Source organism: Argopecten irradians, chromosome 11 (genome assembly GCF_041381155.1).
Source record: "Argopecten irradians isolate NY chromosome 11, Ai_NY, whole genome shotgun sequence".
NCBI lineage: Eukaryota > Metazoa > Mollusca > Bivalvia > Pectinida > Pectinidae > Argopecten > Argopecten irradians.
The window spans coordinates 34,572,543-34,591,356 of record NC_091144.1 but is presented as its reverse complement, the minus strand read 5'-3'; the positions used below and the strand labels follow the sequence as shown (position 1 = coordinate 34,591,356).

The 18,814-nt window shown below is 35.3% G+C and overlaps 1 protein-coding gene across 1 annotated transcript; it reads right to left on the bottom strand.

Annotated features, from left to right (window-relative positions):
* Positions 1–240: 240 nt before the first annotated feature.
* On the bottom strand, positions 241–15,647 carry LOC138335396 (uncharacterized). Its single transcript, XM_069284460.1, has 4 exons — positions 15,531–15,647; positions 13,240–13,393; positions 11,879–12,030; positions 241–612 (listed from the first exon to the last, which is right to left on the bottom strand). Exons 1-4 carry the CDS (start codon positions 15,583–15,585, stop codon positions 299–301), a joined length of 675 nt encoding a protein of 224 aa, XP_069140561.1. The 5' UTR covers positions 15,586–15,647; the 3' UTR covers positions 241–298.
* Between the last annotated feature and the right edge of the window lie 3,167 nt (positions 15,648–18,814).

The window sequence follows — 18,814 nt, the reverse complement described above, 5'->3', positions numbered from 1 at the left end:
AGAATTTTGATAAGGTCGATGCATGGTTTTATTAACCAAAGAAAAACTATCGACCGAGGAAAATTACGAGGTTTATTACAAGTTTGATTAAACTTTCAATAAAATACAAAAATAAAAGAAAAGAAAAATAAAAAAAAATTGTGAAAGAAAGATTTGAACTGCATCTATTAGAAGTGAACAACACAGGAAATAACGACATAAGCAATATTTCAAATTAGACTTTACACTTTACCACTCTACTCCTCAATTTTACACACGTTTATCAATGGTCGTAAACTTTTAAAATCGATGCAACAAACTAGTATGGAGGTTTATAGACAAAAGCGTTGGGTACTTCTTCGCCGAAGTGAGATTGGGGTGGGTAAGCGGGGTCCATTCCCTTTTGGGGCGGATACACTGAGTCATAGGAAGGGGGTGCGCTGGGTGGAGGCCCTGATGATGGTGGTGGTATGTTTGGTGGTGGCATTCCATGTGGTGGCATGCCACGTGATGGTGGAGGGCGTCCTTTCGGAGGTCTAGGTGGCGGGCCTCGCGGAGACATGGGAGCGGAATGTATCCTTTGTATTTTTTTCTTTCGTTCGACAATCACCTTATCTGGTTTGACTTTTGGTTCTGAAATACAATATAAACAGCGTACATAGATCACATAATGAGGGAAAAGTCAAGCTAGTGACAATGGATTGAGAAAATTTCACTCTGGAGGCATCCTAGCTGCGATATTGTAGCTTAAAAGACTTTGGACAAAGTTAAAATGGTGTCGTCTTTAGAGTAACAAACGACGCCTATTACTATTATTGATTGCGCATTATCACTATCAAAATGTTTGTATGCATTTAACATACTTGTTATATATCCCTTACCTGCTAGGCAATAAAACTGAACAGTATAAAATATCAAAACCTCAGCGAGACATTATCTTTTTACATATACATATGAAGGTCTCTCTGAAGGAAATTTATACGGCAAGTCTACAAATTGTGAACTTAACATCTTGTGAGCGGTACGGTTGAATCGTCGTTATGTTTGTTTTTGACAAAAAAATATATAAATGCATGAATACATATAAAATAATTGAAAACGTACAAACAGGTATAGAAAATTGTGCCCGAGTGATTTTCTGAGGTACTGCTCCACTAAGACACATAGGCACCATTTTGTATCCGGCCGAAAAGTATAGTAGGTCGAGAACGTATATTTGTTCTAGAGGCATCCTCGAAATTTTAGTGGAATTGTATAAGCCATACAACATATTATCCTCTGTAGAATAAGAATCCACCCAACAGCTATTCCAACATTCTAGAACTTATCAGCAAAGTGCAAAACGTATCGAATATGTTCTGAATCTAACATAATATTAAATATGATACGAATAAACATGACTAGTGTTCAACCACAATGAGAAGGGGCGATTTAATATTATCACTAGATTAAAAGCCCACTACCTTTGCGAAACAAATATTAAAAGCTTCTTAAAACAATAATATACGAAAATGTATATCAATGTCCTATGTTACATGAACGAATAACAGAAATGAGAAACCAGCAGCTAAATTCAAAACACAATTTAATTATATATACAATATTATACAGAGATGGTTTACAATATCTAAAGTAATTGGTGGTGATACAAGAGTAATACGATGATTTAAAGTGTAACTTATCTGTATGCGAATGTCCTGGTATAATCCTTGATCCTTCCAGGTTTCAAATTCACAATAATCACAAATCCCCAAGGAAATTGAATGTCCACCGATGATTTGTAAAGTTCCAGGCAATATGAATAAATCCACACAAAGTGTTGTAATAATCCACAGATAAAGTCACAATAGCTCTCCCAATAGAATCTTATATGGCGCTGTACAATTCTTGATATGTCTTATCACAGGTCTCATTACAGTTCTGATTAGCCTTGGACAGCTGGAGTATATATAGCTAAACCCTAATTCAAGAATATTGGAGAACCTTCTACTTCTAGAAATATCTAACTAAAAGCAGTAAACAAATAAACACACATAACTTTCTGGAAATGGATCATTCTAGATCTCTACTTAAAATCAACATGTTTACAAACATATTTGTTTATACATGATTATATTCTAGAAAGTTCTATAACCTAAATCAATGATATGACCTTCATAGGATGTATTGATAAAAAAAGCTATAGGAGTTATCTCCCTTATCTCATAACTACATGTATTTAGTGTCATACATAACACACCCCTCCTTAAAGAAAAGAAAGTTTTCTTGAAAAGGAAACTTTCTTCAAATATTAAGTCATATTTAAATCCTTGATAAAGCATCAGCCAGAATATTGTCTTTCCCTTTGATATGTTTGATGTCAAGATTGTACTCTTGCAAAGTCAAACTCCACCTGAGAATTCTTTGATTTTTGTTTTTCATTTTCCCAATGAATGTCAAAGGGTTGTGGTCGGTGAAGACCAACACAGGCACAACTGTAGTGCAGAGATATACATCAAATTGGTTCAAGGCCAAAATCAACGCTAAACATTCTTTCTCAATGGTGGAATAATTTCTCTGGTGTTTGTCAAACTTTTTCGAGAAATAACAAATTGGATGGTCAATTTTTTCAGTACCTTCTTGCATCAAAACAGCACCAACACCTACATCGCTGGCGTCAACAAACAGTTTAAACTGTTTATTAAAATCTGGAGCAGTCAGAACTGGTGAGTTTGATAGTATGGCTTTCAATTTCTCAAAGGCAGACTTACATTCGTCTGACCAGACAAATTTGACATTTTTCTTTAACAAAGCAGTAAGTGGAGCTGCTATAACAGAGAAATTTTGACAAAATTTTCTGTAGTATCCAGCCATACCAAGAAATCTCATCAGCTCTCTCTTGCTTCCAGGAGATGGAAAATCTATAATTGATTCTACTTTGGCCTGAACAGGCTTAACCTGCCCCTGTCCTACAACATGGCCTAAAAATTCAACAGTTGCATGACAAAATTCACATTTCAATAAGTTTACAGTCAATTTCATGGTAGTGAGTCTTTCGAAGAAATCACGAATCCCGCGTAGATGGTCTTTCCACGTGTCGTGGTAGTTGATGACGTCATCGATGTATCCATCACAGCCTTCCAGGTCTGATATCACGCTGTTAAGAAGACGTTGAAATGTTGCCGGGGCATTCTTCATACCAAACGGCATAACTTTGTACTGGTACAAACCTTGTGAGGTTACAAATGCCGACACTTCTTTAGCTCTTTCTGTTAATGGCACCTGCCAATATCCTTTCAACAGGTCAAACTTGCTTACGTACTTGGCTTTGCCAACTTTGTCAATACACGAGTCAATCCTTGGAATTGGATAAGAGTCTGTTTTACTGACAGAGTTTACTTTTCTGAAGTCAGTACAGAACCGGTATGTCTTGTCTGCCTTTGGTACCAGAACACATGGAGAGCTCCATTCACTTTTGCTTGGTTCAATAATATCATTGTCCAACATGTATTGAATTTCTTTCTTTAAGTGTTCTTCTTTCAAAGGATTGACACGGTAAGGATGTTGCTTGACAGGTGGCGCATCGCCTACATCCACGTCGTGATAGATAGCATCTGTTTTGCCTGGTGTATCCGGAAACAAATGTTTATACTCAAGTATCAAATCTTTAAGTTCATTGCGTTCCTTTTCCGATAGATGACATAGTTTCTTGTCCAAGTTTGCGAGCACATCTGAATTCCTTAACTTAACACCACAGTCTAAACCTACATCTTGTACACCACCATCTAAGTCTAATTTACAAATATCAGCTGTACTTTCACTTTGTGATGGTACAGAGGCCAAAGTAGCAATAGGTTGAGAGGTCTTGCTCTCTTCTCTATCTACATATTTCTTAAGCATATTAACATGACATAATTGAGTTTTCTTGCGCCTCCCTGGAGTTTGTACAATGTAGTTAACATCATCGACCTTTTTCTCAACAACATAAGGTCCAAAATATCTAGCTTGCAAAGGCTGACCCGGTATTGGTAATAGAGCCAAAATTTTGTCACCTGGATCAAAACTTCTTGCACGGGCATCTTTATCATACCATGTTTTCATTTTGGTTTGAGTAACGGCCAAATTTTCTTTTGCCAGTTCACATGCCCTTGTCAACCTTTGCTTAAAGTTACACACATAATCTAAGAGATTCACTTTAGAATCTTCGTCCAAAATTTTGTCTTTCAAAATTTTCAAAGGACCACGTACAGTGTGTCCAAACACAAGTTCAAAGGGACTAAAGCCAAGAGATTCTTGTACAGATTCTCTAACGCCAAACAACAACATGTGTATACCTTCGTCCCAATCTCTTTTGTTTTCAAAACAATAAGATCTCATCATATTCTTCAATGTCTGATGAAAACGTTCTAAAGCACCCTGAGACTCTGGATGATAAGCACTAGACTTATACTGCTTGATCTGGAGCTGGTACATGACTTGTTGAAAAATACCAGACATGAAATTCGAACCTTGGTCCGATTGGACAGCTTTTGGAAGACCAACCAATGTAAAGAATTTAACCAAAGCCTTGACTATGTTAGGGGCTTTAATATTCCTGAGTGGAATGGCTTCAGGAAAGCGTGTGGAAGCACACATAATAGTTAAAAGATACTCATTCCCAGACTTAGTTTTGGGTAGAGGACCTACACAGTCTATAATGACTCTACTAAATGGTTCCTCAAATGCTGGAATGGGGTGCAAAGGTGCAACAGGGATTTTCTGATTAGGTTTCCCTACCACCTGACAAGTATGACAAGACCTACAAAAATCAGCCACATCCCGTTTCAACTTGGGCCAAAAGAAGTGATCTAAGATCCTGTTATAAGTCTTGGTCACACCTAGATGCCCTGCCATAGGTACGTCACGAGACAAACTTAGAATATCTTGCCTATACCTCGGTGGGACAACTATTTGATTGACGACCTTCCAGTCTTCCTCGGGAGACACATCAGGGGGGCGCCACTTGCGCATCAACACACCTGACTGACGGAAGTAACAAACCGGGACTTTCTCAGCCTCTTCCTCACTCAAAGCCCGATTACACAATAAGGAGATTTCAGGATCTTTCTCCTGTTCTACTATAAGCTCCTCTCTAGACAAAGATGATTTACTCATCATGTCAGACAAAGAAGTACCCTTGTTAGGAACAACTCTATCACTATCAAAGTCTACAGGATTGCTCAAAAGATCACACTTGCTCCCGACATCCTCTATATCATGAGCCAAGAAAGTGTCACCTAACCCTGGACTATAATGATCCTCAACTACTGCAACATCAGAAACCTTCTTACCCATTGAACGAGTTACAGCACAAGAAGGGAAAATACCAGGAAATTCCTGTTGAATAGTCTCAGCATCACCTGTTTTATCTGGAATACTGGACACTAAGGGATCTACCCTAACTTTCTCTCCAGCCAAGTCATTGCCTAAAATGAGCGACACGCCCTCTATGGGAAGTTCCGGTCTAACACCAATGGTGACAGGCCCAGTAACCAAGTCTGACTTTAAATAAACACAATGGAGAGGCACATTAACAAAACCTAACTCTACACCTTGAAGCAAAACACTACTACCAGATGAGGTCTCCTCAGACAAAGGCACTACACCATCTAATATTAAAGAATGAGAAGCCCCAGTATCTCTCAAAATCTTCACAGGTTTCAAGTTGGTGATATCACTAGTAAGTGAAACAAAACCTTCAGAAATGAAGGGAGAGTACTTCTCCAAGACACTATCAGACTCTGAGCTCTTAATTTCAACAGACACTTTAGAATCTTCCACAATATTACTAAGTTTCTGACTAGGCTTTGACATAGCTAACACAGAAGGAACTGACTGTTTACGCCTTTGCTCCTTACGCTGGAGAGAAATAACATTCAGACATAACATGCCCTACTTTCTTGCAGTAATTACAAACAAGACCAGAAGGAGACCCCACACCTACCCTATCATCTGTTTTAGAAGCAGACTTAGTTTTATCACCTAATTTAGGTTTGTCGTTGGAAGGGCCACTAAAGGTTGGGTTCCTAGGCTGACCAAATTTACTAGTACCTGTGGTACTGTTTTTGTCTTGAGAACTGTTTTTAACAAATGAGCCTTTGTGGGTGAGAGCGTAATCATCAGCCATTGTAGCTGCTTCACTAAGTGTTTCAACTTTTCTCTCATCTAAATGAGTTTTTATGTTTGTTGTGGACACAACGTTTAAACTCCTCTATCAACAATAATTGCCTGAATTTACCGAAATTCTCATCAATTTCTTTAGAATCACACCACCTATTAAATAATTGTTCCTTTTCTCTGGCAAATTCTACATGAGTTTGTTCATCTCTCTTTCTCGAGTTTCGAAATTTCTGGCGGTAAGCCTCAGGAACTAACTCATAAGCTTTCAAAATAGCTTTCTTAACTACTTGGTAATTTGAAATGTCATCAACAGATAAAGAAGAATAAATGTCTCTAGCTTTACCAATCAAGACACTCTGAAGAAGCATTGTAAGCTTATCTTCAGGCCATTTCATACTATCAGCTATTTTCTCAAAATGCAGAAAATACTTGTCAACTTCTTTCTCTTGAAAAGGAGGAACTAACCTAATGTTTCTACTGACATCAAAACCTCTGTTTCCTTGTAAACCCCTAAAAGTTAGATTACTTGAACTGTCTTGAGAAGCTAGCTCTAATTCTTTCATTCTAAGTTCTGTTTCAGCTTGAATTTTCTGCTTCTCTAGTTCTAACATCTGATCTCTCTCGATCTCTTTTTCTTTTAATTCTCTTTCAATTTCTTTTGCTCTTAACTCTCTTTCTTTGTCTTTTTCTTTTTCTCTTAACTCCATCTCTTTCATTTCCTTCTCTATTTCCATTTGTCTTAGTTTCATTTCATGTTCAAGTTCCATTTGTCTAATTTGAATTTCTGAACTGACTGTTTCCTCTATACTATCTAATGCACTAGAGTCAAATTTGCCATTGTCAACAAAATATCTTATAATTACATTCCTAATTTCAGCTTTCCTCAAATTAGTTTTGATAGTAAGGCCTAAATGTTTACCCAATAACAGTAAATCCTTCTTACAAACTTGCAAAAGAACTTCCAGGGATGGCGCTTTAACAAACTGTTCTACCTGCATAGTAGTCATATTTATCTAGCTGTTGGTTTCAAATGTAAACTCAAAGTTTGTACACAAATTTTGAAAATTTCTTAATTAATTTTTCAAAGTTAGATTTCACAAATTGAATATCGATCCCGGACAAGAGCCCCCAATTCCTGTTACATGAACGAATAACAGAAATGAGAAACCAGCAGCTAAATTCAAAACACAATTTAATTATATATACAATATTATACAGAGATGGTTTACAATATCTAAAGTAATTGGTGGTGATACAAGAGTAATACGATGATTTAAAGTGTAACTTATCTGTATGCGAATGTCCTGGTATAATCCTTGATCCTTCCAGGTTTCAAATTCACAATAATCACAAATCCCCAAGGAAATTGAATGTCCACCGATGATTTGTAAAGTTCCAGGCAATATGAATAAATCCACACAAAGTGTTGTAATAATCCACAGATAAAGTCACAATAGCTCTCCCAATAGAATCTTATATGGCGCTGTACAATTCTTGATATGTCTTATCACAGGTCTCATTACAGTTCTGATTAGCCTTGGACAGCTGGAGTATATATAGCTAAACCCTAATTCAAGAATATTGGAGAACCTTCTACTTCTAGAAATATCTAACTAAAAGCAGTAAACAAATAAACACACATAACTTTCTGGAAATAGATCATTCTAGATCTCTACTTAAAATCAACATGTTTACAAACATATTTGTTTATACATGATTATATTCTAGAAAGTTCTATAACCTAAATCAATGATATGACCTTCATAGGATGTATTGATAAAAAAAGCTATAGGAGTTATCTCCCTTATCTCATAACTACATGTATTTAGTGTCATACATAACACCTAAGAGGATGTTATTACACCAATCAAATGCAAGATTCCCTGCGTAAATCATGTTAACAGTGAAGATTGATGTCGCTGTTTTGCTGTCTGGCGCAGTGACAATCAACCGACGTGCGGTTATTAGGACGACGACGGGAAACATAAAGCGACCCGCGTTAAGAAAATAAGCATTTAAGGATGTATTCTTCTGAGGTTACAGTCCCGTTGAAGTCTCGTTTCGACTTAGATCAAAGAAGTTATGAGATTTTCAAAAAGAATTTATCAATAACTGTAGCAAGTTGCCAGTTGTAAATTTTGTCAATAAAATTATATTTCTATCTTAAGTTGATTTTTTATACGGGGATTTTAAGAAATGACGCATTTGGCGGCCATTTTGAAATTGTGTCTTTTTTTGCTTTGAGTAGAGCCACAGTTTTACCATTATTTACTGAAATTGTTTTTACTAAAATCATCACTGCGCCACCATTTTTAGCTGTATTGTACGGTGGCTGATTTATGCAATTTCGTCTTTTCGTCTTTTCGCCCCGAAAAGACGAAAATGAAATATCTTAATTCTCGTCTTTTCGTCTTTTCGCCCCGAAAAGACGAAAATTAAGAAATTTAAATTTCGTCTTTTCACGGCGAAAAGACGAAAAGACGAAAAGTCAAACACGAAAAGACGAAAGTGAAGCACGCTAATTAGCGTCTTTAATTTTCGTCTTTTCGCCTTCTAAAATATCGTCTTTTCGGGGCGAAAAGACGAAAATTAACAAACCTTAATTTTCGTCTTTTCGTCTTTTCGCCTTTTCGCTCCGAAAAATTACAAATTACAGATATACTTTGTCATCTTTCATATACGACGGAGATTATAATGTAATTTCTAATGTACATTATGATGATGTCATGTATGTAGTCAAAATGTCTTTTCAAATAATATACAGTACATTATACCTACTGATTGACTGTTATAATTAACTGTATTTGAGCAATTTCTCGGTTCAAGTCCTTCCTTTAAACTCAAAGTCTTCACGAGTTGTCTTTCATAAAAAATATTTGTTAACAAGTTGATCCGTGGTTCAAACGCTTTCAAATATTACCCGCCGACAACTTTTTTTTTCAAGTTGTGTAGGTGAGGCAACTCCTGTAAGTACTATGTTTAGCATCTAAGTTCATTATGTCCTAACATGTACACGGCAATGTTTTGATAAGCGTAATTGCTAAATAGGGCGATTAGAACACAAAAAATAAGATATTAAAGAATTTTAGAAAATGTATCAATCACGCTAAAAGATTTGCGGAATGATGAATCTGTTAGTGGCACGTGGCATATGCCACGTGTGAGAAATCTACGTAACTGCTGTAAACATACATGTTGACTTATGTTTTAAAACTTCTAATCTTAGTTATTGATGAAGATACTTGTAATACTATCAATTTAATAAATCGATTGTTATCATAAACTACTTTGATGCTTCCATATTGTAAGTCAATATTTAAGATAAAAAGATTTCAAAATGACTTCCATACCGGACCGGAAGACGAAAATTAAGGTTTGTTAATTTTCGTCTTTTCGGTGCGAAAAGACGAAAAGACGAAAATTAGGTTTGTTAATTTTTGTCTTTTCGGGGCGAAAAGACGAGATTTTTGAAGGCGAAAAGACGAGAATTAAAGTCGCTAATTAGCGTGTATCACTTTCGTCTTTTCGTGTTTGAGTTTTCGTCTTTTCGTTTTTTCGCCGCGAAAAGACGAAATTTAAATTTGTTAAATTTCGTCTTTTCGGGGCGAAAAGACGAAAAGACGAAATTTAGGGTTTCTTAATTCTCGTCTTTTCGCCGAAAAGACGAAAAGACGAAAATTAAGGTTTGTTAATTTTCGTCTTTTCGGGGCGAAAAGACGAAAAGACGAAATTTAAGGTTTGTTAATTTTCGTCTTTTTCGGGGCGAAAAGATTAAAAGACGAAAATGAAGGTTTGTTAATTTTCGTCTTTTCGGGGCGAAAAGACGAAAAGACGAGATTTTTGAAGGCGAAAAGACGAGAATTAAAGTCGCTAATTAGCGTGTATCACTTTCGTCTTTTCGTGTTTGAGTTTTCGTCTTTTCGTCTTTTCGCCGCGAAAAGACGAAATTTAAATTTGTTAAATTTCGTCTTTTCGGGGCGAAAAGACGAAAAGACGAAATTAAAGGTTTCTTAATTCTCGTCTTTTCGGGGCGAAAAGACGAAAAGACGAAAAGACGAAATGGCACAAATCAGCCACCGTAGTGTTGAGCAAATTTTTGCTGTAAATCTTTACTAGGTTCTTGGTTATTAAAATATTGAGCATTAATGTGTGAAATGATACACTTTTGTCATTTATTTTTTTTAATTTAATGGTAATATGCACTTTTATTTTTTACGCTAAAATATTGAAAAATAACAAATATTCAAATGGGGCAAAAAAGTAAGCACACGGACCCCCCATTTTGCTGCCTTATTTACAAAAAACAACCATTTCTCTATTGATTTGCAAAATATTAACAAAAGTTTAATACCAGAACTTTTTCTATACCGGGTTAAATTTGGCAAAAAGTGCTGGAAATGATACATTTTGTAGCTCAAAATTAAGGGGTAGGGGTAGCTTATGTTGTTATTCTGCGAAAAAATATGAATACTATTATTCAAAACCGGTATGTTTTTAAAGAAGACCCCTGGAAAATAAATTCTACAAACATCCATACATATCAAACACCTAATTAGGAAATTATAGCTTAAATCTCTTGTATGTATGGTCAAAACAGCAAAATTCCCATAAAATCCAATATTTTGTCAATTAGGCATCTTTGAGTGACAATAGCTCAAAAACGAGCACACGGCCATATGTTTTTTTTTTTCTTCCATTTTCTTTTATGGTTTGTACTCCTATTTCCAAATATTTATATGAGAAAAAAAGTTTAATACAGAAGTTTTGACTTTCTCAGAGGAGTACATCCTTAATATATATAAATTAATTTACTAAGAATTTGATGGTATGTGTAGTATTGATGGTAAGTTAATAACTTTTGTGACTCTATAAAGTATCAATTTCGTTTTACATTTTAAAAATTAAAAGCGTTTCTGAAAGGTAGTGGCCCTTTAAAGGTTGGTGAAACTAATAACAATGTTAAAATCTTAATTGTAAAAAAAATTCGGGAAAACAATCTCGCTAGCCAAGGATATACTCTCCCTGAAACCCTTGGCGGATCTCGCGTCAAAAATGAAGTATCTGCTTTCAAATTCTGATTAGATGCGGCTAGGTTCATATCAGCCGCCCAATGAAAACGAGGGTTTTATGTCAACGAAATTGAACCGTAGTGATGGGAGTGATCATTGAGGTAGGGTAAGTCTATCAACAACAGCTACTAACGAAGTTATATTTACTATTTTGTCCATTATGAAATATTTTATACAAGTTTAATGAAGTACATGGATACGTTGCTCTCCAAACAAATAGGAAAAGTAAACATCTGCATGGTTTATAAGTCATGACGTTAAACAAATTATGCAAAGATAAACTGCGATCTCGTGACAAAATTGGACACTGAAGCATGAAACACAAAAAAATAGTGCCTGATGTATCAAACAAATAAGTCGCAAACATTTTAATTTTTGGTATTTTGAATCAGCCACAAACAACATGTGCATTTCAAAGGTAGCTAGAATTTTTTTCCGATCCATACAACAATAACACGAGCTTTTTCATTGGCTGCTTATTACGTAAATGGAAGGGGCGCAACTGGGTTGATCCAGCAGGTGGCGTAGTGCTGGAACTTCAGTTTTAACGTGACATCTTCCAGGGTTTCAAGGAGTGTATTGTACTGAAGATACTCGGCTAGCGAAGTTGGTATCAAAAGAACATAAACCTAAGCCTAGAGTTGAAGACTGCACAACTTGTAAACGTAATCAGATGGTTATGGTTTGCTTACCTCGTTTTTTAAGGACAACAGGTTCCTCCGTTTTTATGACAACATCTACCCGACGACTTGTCGATGAGTGTTTAACACACAGGTAGATGACAAAGAAGATTATTGCAATCAAAATCAAACCTCCAATTACACCTCCCACTATGGCCGCCGTCCTAAGGTTGAAGATATAGGTATTAGGTTAAATCAGGTACCCCTGAAGACACATTTAGACTCGCCTAAATCAAAGACTAGACCAGTCCATTATGGAATTTCAGTGGTGAATGAGTTATTCACTTAACTATTCAGCATTAAAAACATAACAAAAATCAATAATTAATTTCGAATTTTCCAAGTTTGGTTTGAGAAGTTTAACGTCCTATTAACAGCTAGGGTCATTTAAAGGGACAATTCACTCAGGCTAATTCTTTTACATAACCAAGAAGCAAAATATGGCATAAATGTATTGTTCTACATTTCTTATGAAACATATAACATAAAATATTGACAAATTCCACGTCATTATTTAGTATTTTAATCTATACCGTTGTAATTATAAATCGTTGATCAATACGATTCAGCAGGTAAAATATGTTCGCTGTATCTGTACCGGAGCCAACGTCACGCACGTTTAACAAATGAACTACATAACCACTGAGGAGGTGATAAAATGATTTTTTTTAGACGAGCCAATTCACCTAATAAGGTAAACACACTATTGTCAGAGCGATTTAAGCAGTTCTAGACAAAAGTAGCATTACTCTACGAGCAAGGGACAGGGTTCGGCATACAAGAAGTTCGACCACAATGTGTAATGGCGGACAGCTAGCGAGTTTGAACACTCCACACGCATTTCACCACCATGGGCTTTTCTGGCATATTACAGTAAAACCAACTGATCTAATTTCCATTAGAACTGGTTTTTTCCGATATATGTACAAATTTTAACGTTCTTTTAACCTGAATTGTCCCTTTAAGGACGTGCCTGGTTTGTTGGTAGAGGAAAGCCGGAGTACCCGGAGAAAAACCACCGACCAGCGGTCAGTACCTGGCAACTGCCCCACATGGGATTCGAACTCGCGACCCAGAGGTGGAGGGCATGTGGTAATATGTCGGTACATCTTAACCACAAAGAAACAAGACAACATCTGTAGTTGAAAACAATAATACGACCACAAACACTTTTGTCTGTTTACGAGGGGATTAAACATTGTCCGAAATATCCTATCCCCAAAAACCCGTTAAATACGGCATTTTCATGTAACTTTATAAAATGTATAAAAAAAGAAACTACCTACATATTTGAAACTAAAGATGATAAGTTCCAGTGTATCATTACTAATGTTTTACAACTATTACATGTATGGCTCTCGGTTTTTACTTACATTCCCGAATCTCCATCATCAGCGCTACTATCGGCGTTTGACGACTGTGAGTAATAGTACGTGTTGTAGTAATAGTTGTAATACCGCACATAACCGCTATAACTACGGTAACTACGGTAACTCCGGTAACTTCGGTAACGCCCATCGCTAAGATCTGTAATCAAACCGTAACGAGATTAAATAAACCATGACCCACAATCGTGTCAGAATATCAAGAGGTTTTTTTGTGTGTAAAGACTTGGATGCAAACTACTGGCATTGGGGCAATGTCAAAATATCAGCAAGCTCACAAAATAATATCCTTACTCGACTTTATCGTAAAACAATATTTGTCAGATAATTAACGTTTCCAAGAGCATGAGAAATTAATTTCACAGTAAGTCGCATTCAATCTGCAATTACGGTTTATAGTAGGCTATTTACTATGTGATTTAGGAACTGAATCTACGTCAACAAATAAAAAAGCTCGTGCTACTTTGTTTTCTTATCATGTTCATTACCAAAACTCATAATATGTAGATGTGCTACTATTGGTAAGTAAAATAACGTTTGAAAACCAAATGATCATATTTCTTTAGTATTACACGATGTTAGATTTTTATATTTACATTTTTACTGCAGTCCCACTATGTACATATGTAATCTTATTAAGTGCAGTTTGACGTCGCACACAATGTCTTTGCAATCATATAGACTATGAACTTAAATCGCTTTTTATGACGTCATTATCGTGACGTCACAATTGTCGTGCCAGCGATAACGGAAACGGCTGTTCCATCCTTGAAGATAACGAATGATTAATTCATTATAGATGCAAAATCGCTTGGTATTCTAATACAAAATTTTAACCGAATATAAATATAAGTATTGAACGTTCATATAAATGCCAACTGGACAGAGGCAAATTCCATGAAGCGCGCTTCATGTTGAATTTGCCTATGTTCAATTGGCATTTAAAGCGTTCATGACGTCCAATGCTTATTATTTACATTTGGATATAATTTTATGATGAAATCCAAAAAGATTTTGGATCTATAATGAATCAATCTTTCGTTATCGTCAATGATGGAACAGCCATTTTCCGTAATCGCTTGTACGACAATTTTGACGTTACAATGATAACGACGTCAATGTCAATTACGCGGCTTTGGTCGAATGCAAACTCGCTTGGTAAGGTTACAAAGTGGGACTGCAGTGAATCTGTAAATATACAATTAAACGTAAATGAGCGAAAATTTGGGCATGTTCTTATTTCATCTATAACCTATAAATATTTTGATGAATTAAGCTGTGAAAATCATTCAAAGGCGTAAATAAAAATGCATCTTGCCTTATACGCATAAGTTACAACAGAGAATTTTCGCGTTAAAAAATCTTATTTTTTATGCTTTTTGTATGTATAATTGAAAATATCTGCTGAAATCACTTTATAATGACCAATAATTCTATAAAAATGTGCAATGAAAGTGTAAACAACAACTTGGTTTATGATCTGATCATATGAACTCATTTCACTACACTGTAGATGTAAATATTATCATGTTTGGCAGTACTGCCAAAATTCACTTTGAGATCTTATTTGTCTGTGTAACATTAAAACCTATGCATTGTTAGTATTGAAATTCTCAAAAGTTTGTATCTTTTGGTGGTGATTGACATATTAAAACCTCTTCTTGATTGGTGAGTATGAAATTACGGCACATATAACTTTAAAACTTCAATAAAGATTAACAATACACTGCATAGATAATATGCTCCACTAATAGATAGGTTTACTGAAGAGTAGTTTTCATTCGTCGACTGTAATTTTGAACTCTAATGTATAGCCGATTGATTTAGCGGTTATATTATTTTCTCGATTTCGAGGGACATTGGTGTCACCAGCGAACTAATAAGTATTAAATAAATCATATCTAATATTACTACTTTGTCCCATACAATAACTATCATGTGTTAAAAGCAATTGTAGAGAGTTTGTGGTATTGAAGTGTCAATAAATAAGTATAATCGTTCCTACAGTACACTGTGAAATGCATTTTGCGTTTTTAAATATAAATACTACGTTACTATAACTGGTCCTTAGCGCTGATTTCTACTTAAATATCAGCTATACATAAGTAAGTAACATAGGTAAGGAATCGCTTACTTACTCCATATTGGTAGACGATACAACAACTACTACAAGGTATATTATAAACACCTTGCAATCCGGTCTCGCATCAGTGAACACCCGGTGATCCTAATTAATACAAACATTCATAACTAGTAGAATATACTAAACTTTTACTTACCTATAAATTGTAGAATTTCAAGTAAAAACGTGAAAATAATTTTCCGCAGCCACATTTTGACAGTTTCTCCACCCCCTGATTGTTCAGTTAAAACATGAGTCTAGGATTTAACTTTTATGGGGGGCCAAAATGGGAGAAACATTAGACATTTGCCTTAATTTAAACTTCATAATTCACGAAATGTCTTATTGTGACTAAAGCAATGGAAGAGAACTATGATGACAGTAATAGAGAGATAATGTTATATGTTAAACAGGTTTTTAAAATGATAAAAGTAAAACGTTCCCCCTACTAACCCTCTTTTTGTATCTATGTACACATAACCACAACAGAGGCGAGCAATTGTGTACACACGTGTGTTTTTCATACCGTTAATGGACATCAATGGAGTTTAAAACATGTATTGACGAATATGCGGAATAAGCCATACACAATAGGTATTGTTAGTGGGAATAGGCCAGGTATATAATTCTACTGGGAATGGTGTATCAAATAATGGAAAAAATCAACGTAACATGGGGTTTCCCCTCAATGCAATATACTTATATTTAGCATGTTGGTTTAAAGAATACCAAATCTCATTCTCCCTTTAATGACTTTCAAATTAAAAATGTTTGAAGGAATGATATTTCAATACATAAACAGGATCTTAAAAAAGCTTTAACTCGTATGAAATTTTATGAAACGCGTCTAATTAAGAAGTTTCTCGACAAGTTCCTTAAAATCGCATTTGAAATTAACATATTAACAAGACATGCGTATCAAGTGTAGAAACGGTCAAAAACGTAAAGGATATATCTACCGCTCAGAAATCATTTTCATAAAAGAATATTTTATTGTTGATAAAAATATATAAATTGTAGTCATAGGATGCGATTTTGTGACACTAAACTGTATCCTTTTAAAGGCCCACCACCTTTCCGAAACGGCTTTTAATTTTTAAAAGTGAAATGTAAAACGAGATCGATAATTGTGTAGAGTCGCAAAAGTTATTAACTTACCGTTAATACTACACTTACCATCGCCTTCTGAACAATTTAATTAAAATAAATAAAAAAGTTAGCTTTCATAATACGGGTCGTCTTATGTTTTCCGCCGTCGTCCTAGATGCCGTCGTCCTACCACGCGATAGTTGACTATCACTGCACCATGCAGACGGCAAAACAGCAAAATGACTCTCAAACGTTTCCATAGATAACGTAGGAAATCTTGCATATGTTTGGTGTTGTTAGCTCATCTTAGGCCATCGATTTGTATTTTCTTATGTTTTTAAAGGAACCTTTATATTTTGCTCCTGAAATGTCTTGGGCCTTTAAATCATCTTTAAAACAGTTAGCTATTGCAGCTGATATGATATTGATACTGGTAACAATTACATTTGCTTACAAAATACACCTCAACTTGTTTATCTATCTAATGTACTATTCAATAATACATGCTACATCTGCATGTGTTTAAAAGGTTCTAATAACCCTAACATGTAAGTGAAGTTCCTTTTACTAACAGAAGATGGTAACACCATAAACATAATTTATGTATTGAATAATATGCAACCTTATTTGGAGTTCACACCTTCAGTCTTGTTTGCAGAAGTGTATTGTATTGACATTTGTCTGTACAATGTATAATCTACTTATCATATCTTCTATATCGCTCTCCGTAGACCGTCCGCTTCTAATTAGATTCATACAATGTGCAGCGGACGACTCTATTGAAGGATTATGAAATAGATTGAGTTGACATTCTATAGGCTTGGCAAATTATACTCAGGGTATCAATGATATGAGACTCAATCTTAATCAAAAACTTTTGCATGTGATTTATTTTCGCGAATTTCATGTTCCAAATAAACGTCTGTCTCCGCGAATTAATATTCACACCATTTATATTGAATGGAATTCTCATTCAATTTTTAAATTCGCGGATTCCTTTTGAAATGGCAATCGCTAAATGTTATAGTCGCAAATGAGCGTTGTATAGCAGTAGATCAGAGGTTACAATTAAAAAGCGATAAAGGAAGAGAGAAATAACTCTTTCTAATACTAAGTACTGTTTGCTGTACGACGATGTGAAACATTTGACGTGCGACCTCTACCATGTCTGTCACAATGTTCTCATCGTTGGACATCTAACATTGTTGAAGCAGACGAGAAAATGTGAAGGATGTAAATATTATGTAGTGATAAATCCGAAATTGCTATTGCTTCATTGGCTTCAGCGGAAATCATATAAAAGCTCCAAATCACTGAAGAAATTTGCGCACAAATATTTCATATCATGAAGTATTACCTTTTTCAATGTTAATTTTATACCATATGATCGCGTTTTTATGTGCTTCGTGATAAAGGGACAGGCTCTGACCGAATTGACATTATGTCATTTATATATTTTGTTTACACATTTATGATTACTTACTTGCCCTATATTTACCATTTGAAGTAATTCGTATTCTACAGACATATGTTTGTAAGAATCCTGTGGTACCCGGAACATGCCGTTGATATTACTTCTTAAATCCCTCGCATGCGTTTTTATAGTTTTTATTAGTTTAACGTCCTATCGCAAGGGTCAGGTAAGGACTACCAGCGGTCAGTACCTGTCCCACATGGGATTCGAACTTGTGGAGGGTTTGTGGTAATATATCGAGACATCTTACAACTCGGCCACCGCGGCTCCATTTGACCCGTACAATAATTATCCTATATTATTAGCAATGGTAGGCAGTTTGTAGCACTTGGCGTGTCTGTAGATGCGCACAGTCGTTCCAACGTTTTCAAAGGACCACTCTAAAAACTTTAAATAAATACTATATTACTATAAGGTCCGTCGTAATATTTGGAAAAAACATCTAATATAATTCCATATCTAAACATACCTCAGGTAAAGGCAACTTATATCATTGTAAATACTTAGGTAAATAGGGGACTTTCAGATGTTCTCACAATGTGGTTTTTACATACAATGCATATATTCTTCTGTGCTAGATTATTTCTTTTTATATTGTTATAAAACCCGCAACGATTAGATAAAGCCTGTTTTGTTAACATATATATTAAAACACATGAAAGCAAGGCTACCTTAAGGCTACCTTAAAATGTACATACCATTACCCAAATAAATTTTGATTTTTGTGGAGTCCCAAAAATTATTAGCTTATCATTAATACTACACCTATCATAACGTCGTCAATCTCGGTCACTCGCTATCATTCCAAACCTGATCTTGTAAAACCACTGTACGTGAGGAAAGCGTCTTCCCAAAAACAATACCACAGTGGAACTATT

Bases quoted from the DNA above. Each gene is read 5' to 3' on its own strand.
- LOC138335396 (XM_069284460.1), bottom strand. From the start codon at position 15,585: ATGTGGCTGCGGAAAATTATTTTCACGTTTTTACTTGAAATTCTACAA. The intron at 12,031-13,239 runs GTAAGTAAAAAC...CTTCAACCTTAG, and splicing joins GATGATGGAGATTCGGGAAT to GACGGCGGCCATAGTGGGAG. The intron at 613-11,878 runs GTAAGCAAACCA...ATTGTATTTCAG, and splicing joins TGTTGTCCTTAAAAAACGAG to AACCAAAAGTCAAACCAGAT.